At 40.8% G+C, this 4,657-nt stretch overlaps 2 protein-coding genes across 2 annotated transcripts in view; both read right to left on the reverse strand.

Annotated features, from left to right (window-relative positions):
* Positions 1–4,261, reverse strand: part of acox3 (acyl-CoA oxidase 3, pristanoyl) — a 34,762-nt gene extending 30,501 nt beyond the window's left edge. The window contains exon 1 of the mRNA XM_034856926.1: positions 4,026–4,261. The gene's annotated coding sequence lies outside the window, so the exon portion shown is untranslated. The remainder of the gene's footprint in view (positions 1–4,025) is intronic.
* LOC117935220 (peroxisomal acyl-coenzyme A oxidase 3-like) overlaps positions 1–4,264 on the reverse strand; it is a 7,998-nt gene extending 3,734 nt beyond the window's left edge. The window contains exons 1-7 of the mRNA XM_034857360.1: positions 4,026–4,264; positions 3,213–3,392; positions 2,431–2,528; positions 2,201–2,336; positions 1,878–1,952; positions 1,455–1,544; positions 9–119 (exon numbers count right to left, since the gene is read on the reverse strand). Of these exons, the coding sequence (XP_034713251.1) occupies positions 9–119; positions 1,455–1,544; positions 1,878–1,952; positions 2,201–2,336; positions 2,431–2,528; positions 3,213–3,332 (630 nt within the window). The 5' untranslated portion in view covers positions 3,333–3,392; positions 4,026–4,264. The remainder of the gene's footprint in view (positions 1–8; positions 120–1,454; positions 1,545–1,877; positions 1,953–2,200; positions 2,337–2,430; positions 2,529–3,212; positions 3,393–4,025) is intronic.
* Positions 4,265–4,657: the final 393 nt, after the last annotated feature.

The raw sequence follows: 4,657 nt of genomic DNA on the forward strand, positions 1-4,657 counted from the left end.
TGGCACACCTGGTCGGGTGTGTAGAGCTGAGCGAACACCACAGCGTGGGTCGCAGTCTTACCCATGTTCCCCACCCAGAACTTGGCGGCCTCAAAGTCCGGAGAGTTGATCACAAACTCCTACTGAGTACAAAGGTAAACATAGTAATTATTACAAATTCCCACGACATTACCCTGTAAAATCTTAGAAGGTAGAGGGACCAGTAAACTAGCAACATTTTATCAGATGAAGGTTTGAGGACAGAAACTTTAATAAAGTGAGCACCAGTGTCTGGTGTGCAAGGTTCTGGTGCTCACTTTAGATAAATGCCATTTTACTAAGTGATGGTCTAAAGCAGTGGTTCCTAACCTTGGGACCAGACCCCTGCACGGGGTCACAAGGATAATATGTCACGGTACTGGGGCATTTGAATACCTGTTTTGGCTTGTGTCTGTCTCTTTCAATTGGTACCTGATTGACTGGCTCCTCCCACCTTGTTAGGGAGGCTTGTCCTCACCTGCTGGGAGTCTATAAAGCTAGGTGATTCCACAAGGTCCAATCTCACGCTCCCTCCAGGCAGACTGGTGATATGGTGGCATACAACTTTGATATTTCGGTTGGGTTTTGTTGTGTTTAAAGTTAGGTGAGCGGTTACCCTTCCACTGCATCCAACACCCACATTTCACTACAGATCACTACAGTAGGTTTACTGTAGTTGTCTTTAAAAAAAGTTACCCGTTCATTGTACTCGCTGTGTGAGCCGCCCTTGGCCTCACATATCTTTTTATAATCTATGTTTTTTTCAGTTTGTATTACAGGAACAATTTTATGTAAGTAACCGCTTCAAAAACCAAGAAAATTATGATGATGAAATACATGACCCTGCTGGCAACTTGGCAAATTTAAATTAGAAAACTGTCACAGGCAAAAAAACAAAAACATTGCATGGTTTCTCCCTAAGAGTTTTTCCTTGCCCCTTTCACACTAAATGCTTGGGAAAATAAATGGAACTGTTGGGCCTTTGTAAATTAGAATGTGGTCTAGACCTACTCTATCTGTAAAGTGTCTCGAGATAACGCTTATGAATTGATACTATAAACAAAATTTAATTGAATTCATGCCACCATGTTGCCCTTTAACACGTAAATATTTTATGTGTGATGCCAGAGAAAAGGGAGCCAGAGCCTTCAGTTACCAGTCTCCTCTGCTATGTAACTGGATTGTGGTGACACCTGGATTGTGGCTGCACCGGCTGCGGCAGTCCTGCTCGACGCCCTGCTACTTTTACTATTTTTGCTTTTATCGTAGTTCTATCTTTTCTCCCTCCTTCGCTGCCCACAAAGAGCCCGTTTCTGCCCTCCTCCCCGCAGCCGCACTGGAGAAATCGCTCACCTACTCTATCTGTGCCCTGAACTTCTGTAATGATTCGCCTATATAAATTAAATTGGTTTGATAATTAAGTTGTGTTTTGTGACCTGGGTGGAGGGGTCATATGTTGCTGTGGTCCTCATGGCTCTGGTGTTGCTGCCGTGGCTCAGCTCAGTCAGTCCAAAGCATCCAAACGTCTACAAACAGACACAAATTCAGAGTTCAATGATGGAGAATAATACAAATTTCACACCTGAATAACAGACGATAGAGCAAAAATTTAAATTTATAAAAATGTGACCCATTGTGTACTTAAAATGGAGTTTCGGGGAAAATAACAGAATATAAGAATCTAAAGAAAACCGTATGGGTCACTGTGAACATCATTCAGCACCCGCAGCTTATAAATCCATAGGGGCATGATGGTGTTAACGTTGTAGACCCTCCCTGCACAGCATTGTCCCGTTAGACCATCATTAATAAAACACTTCACCTAAAAGGTTGTGTTATTGGCTGTGTTGAACTCTTACCGTCATGTCTTCAGTGTTTTCAACATATTTGCTGTGTCTCCCTGATCCGGAGTTGGCAACAGTCGCTCCAAACATCTAAAAGACAAGATGTTTTTAGCATATTTTACTGAGATGAGAAAAAAATGGAGAGACAACTTAATTATCAATAGATTTCAGAGTCTGCAGTTGATAGCCGCTCTTTGACGTTGTACATTAAGTGGTGCTTTGAGCTAAATGCTAACATACTGATGTTTAGTAAGGAATTTCGCCATGTTAATACAAATGACAAATTTTGGATTGCTAGTTGCATATTGGAGAATAGTAATGGGTCATTGCATACTGACCCCTTTGTTGAGAAAGTACTTGGCCCCCATGGCCCAGTCGTACATGCCCAGGCAATCACTGAGCGTTATAGACTTCCAGGGGTTAGCCATCACCTCTTCTTTTTTCAGGAAGTCATAGCGGAAGAGCTGCTTTACCCTAAGAATTTTTACTGAAGCTTTATTTTCTTTTATGTACATTATATAGATAACTATATGATATATGACAGAGGACGTTACTGTTATGTTGATACCTGAGGAAGGTCAGCTCTCTCATTTTTTCGAGAGGGACGTCTTCGCCGGGCCGACGTGCAAACAGAGGGTCATTCTCAAGTGCCTGGAACACTTGTTGCTATAGCACAGTGATAAGAGAAAATTAACAGGATCTGTACGGTACAGGAACAGTTAGATGACATGAGGTACCAAACATGATCTCTTATTACAAAAAAATTACAGAAAAAGTTGCTTGCAGGAAACAGCAGTTGAGAAAACAATCCCAAATAGTGGTTCCTTAACTGCGGAGTCCAAAGTCAAGTATGAACACAGAACCCCAGATTTGAAGTGGACATAAAGAGAAGAGAGTTGAAGTGGTCAGAAAAAACTACATTCACTGGTAATTTGAAAATGATGATTTGATAGGATGAAAGGTTCAGAAACAACGACTAGATGGGCCTTGATGTGAGATTGTTTTGTCAACATGTGAGTAATAGGTGTTGGGGTTCTTGGGGTATGTAGGGTATTGTTCAAAAAAATTGCAATACTGATTAGTGTTTCGTTTTAGGATTGTTTTTAGCTGTGGTGGCAGGTCTGTCCGAACAACAAACAACAACATTGCATGTCATACCTCTCTCTTTCTGCCCTTTCCCAATCTGGCAAATAGCCACACAACAAAGCGACACTTACGTCTAACTACTTAACTTGTTCAAAATGCAGATTTAGTCCTACCTACGGAGACCCCAGAGATAATCTGCAAACGGCCAAAAGAGGGCTCCTACTTGGTGTACCAGTCCAGCACAAATTTGATGCTGACAGCTACCTTGAATGCAATGATTTCCTCTCCGTCTAAGAAGCAGAGCATGTCCTTCCAGTTGAAGGACGCTTTGTTCCTGTAGATATCCAGCGGGCCACTGGGAAAGTCAGCCACTTTATCAGCCATCTTCTTGTGTGCAGATTGAAAAGGGTTTACCGAGCAGGGAAATAAGGCACTTTGCTCTTTCTGAGTGAAGAAGAAACAAGGGAGGAACACAAATGAAAGTATTGGGTGTGGTGGGGTTTACTAATGCTGATTTTTCCAGGCCGATACCAATACAGGTTATTAGTAGTCAATGAAACTGAACTGATATTTAGAAAAAAATATGTATTTACAGTTAAAATAAAAAAATCTTTAAGTCAAAATGAATATTTTGGAATTTTAGAAACTCCAACACAAATCTTTGTTTAAATGCTTTAGGCAATCATTTAATAAATGAGAAACGTTAAACATACAGTAATCCCCAGTAACAGGCGATAAAAGTAACAAGCCAAAGTTGGGCACTATTTAATTAATTAACTTTATCACTTATTAGGCAAATAAAACCCCAGAGATAATCTTCAAACTGCCAAAAGAGGGCTCCTTCCTAGGGTACCAGTACAGCACAAGTCTACTTTGCAGCGATTTGTTTCTGGTAATTGTATTGACTGTAATTGGGTTTGACAATGTGTGGTTATTACACTACAACTTTGTAGTTTGTAGACATAACTACAACACTGTCGCTGTCAACATAAGTTCTTCATTAATTTAGTTGATACTGAGTCCAATTATTACACAGGCATTATGGGAAGCAAATAATTCGTTTGACAACCACTTTACCACTTAGTGTTTTACTGGAAATGCAGATAACTTCAGTTTATGTACCCAGGTTTTGAAATATTTACCAGATATGAAACTCTACAGCAGAGTTAGCTGGTCTTGTATCTAAACTGACAGTTCGAAGTTCAGCTTCTCTATCAAGAGCAGAGTTCAAAGTTTTTAAATCAGCACCTGTGTGTTCCTGCAGCACGGACAGTAAGTTAACGTTACACTGCACTCTTAATGGAAGATAGCAGATGGAGGGGCTGCTAAACCCTGCACTGTCCACTGTCACACATTGCGTTGTTTAATGGCTTTTTATGGCTTGATATGTGAAAAAGAAGAAGTTAACCTCTTGAGTCTCAAGTCTTGTCTTTCCACTATTTCCTTTACAGTTACACAACGTGTTGATTTAAACGTAGCAAACGCAATAAGGTTAGCATGAAAAAAGAACTGACGTCTTTGTTAACAGTACATTATTTACCCTGAGTTGTGTAACCTAGTCGTGTCTTACCTTACGGCTCTCTGTCAACTACCCTGTAATATCGCCGTATCTCGCTAGCTAGCTTCTCTTCGTCATTCTCAATGACCAGCGTACAGCTGGCTGCGGCTCGAGTCCTTTTTGTTCCGCCACTAGCAACAAAACCATTTCC

Source organism: Etheostoma cragini, chromosome 19 (assembly GCF_013103735.1).
Source record: "Etheostoma cragini isolate CJK2018 chromosome 19, CSU_Ecrag_1.0, whole genome shotgun sequence".
NCBI lineage: Eukaryota > Metazoa > Chordata > Actinopteri > Perciformes > Percidae > Etheostoma > Etheostoma cragini.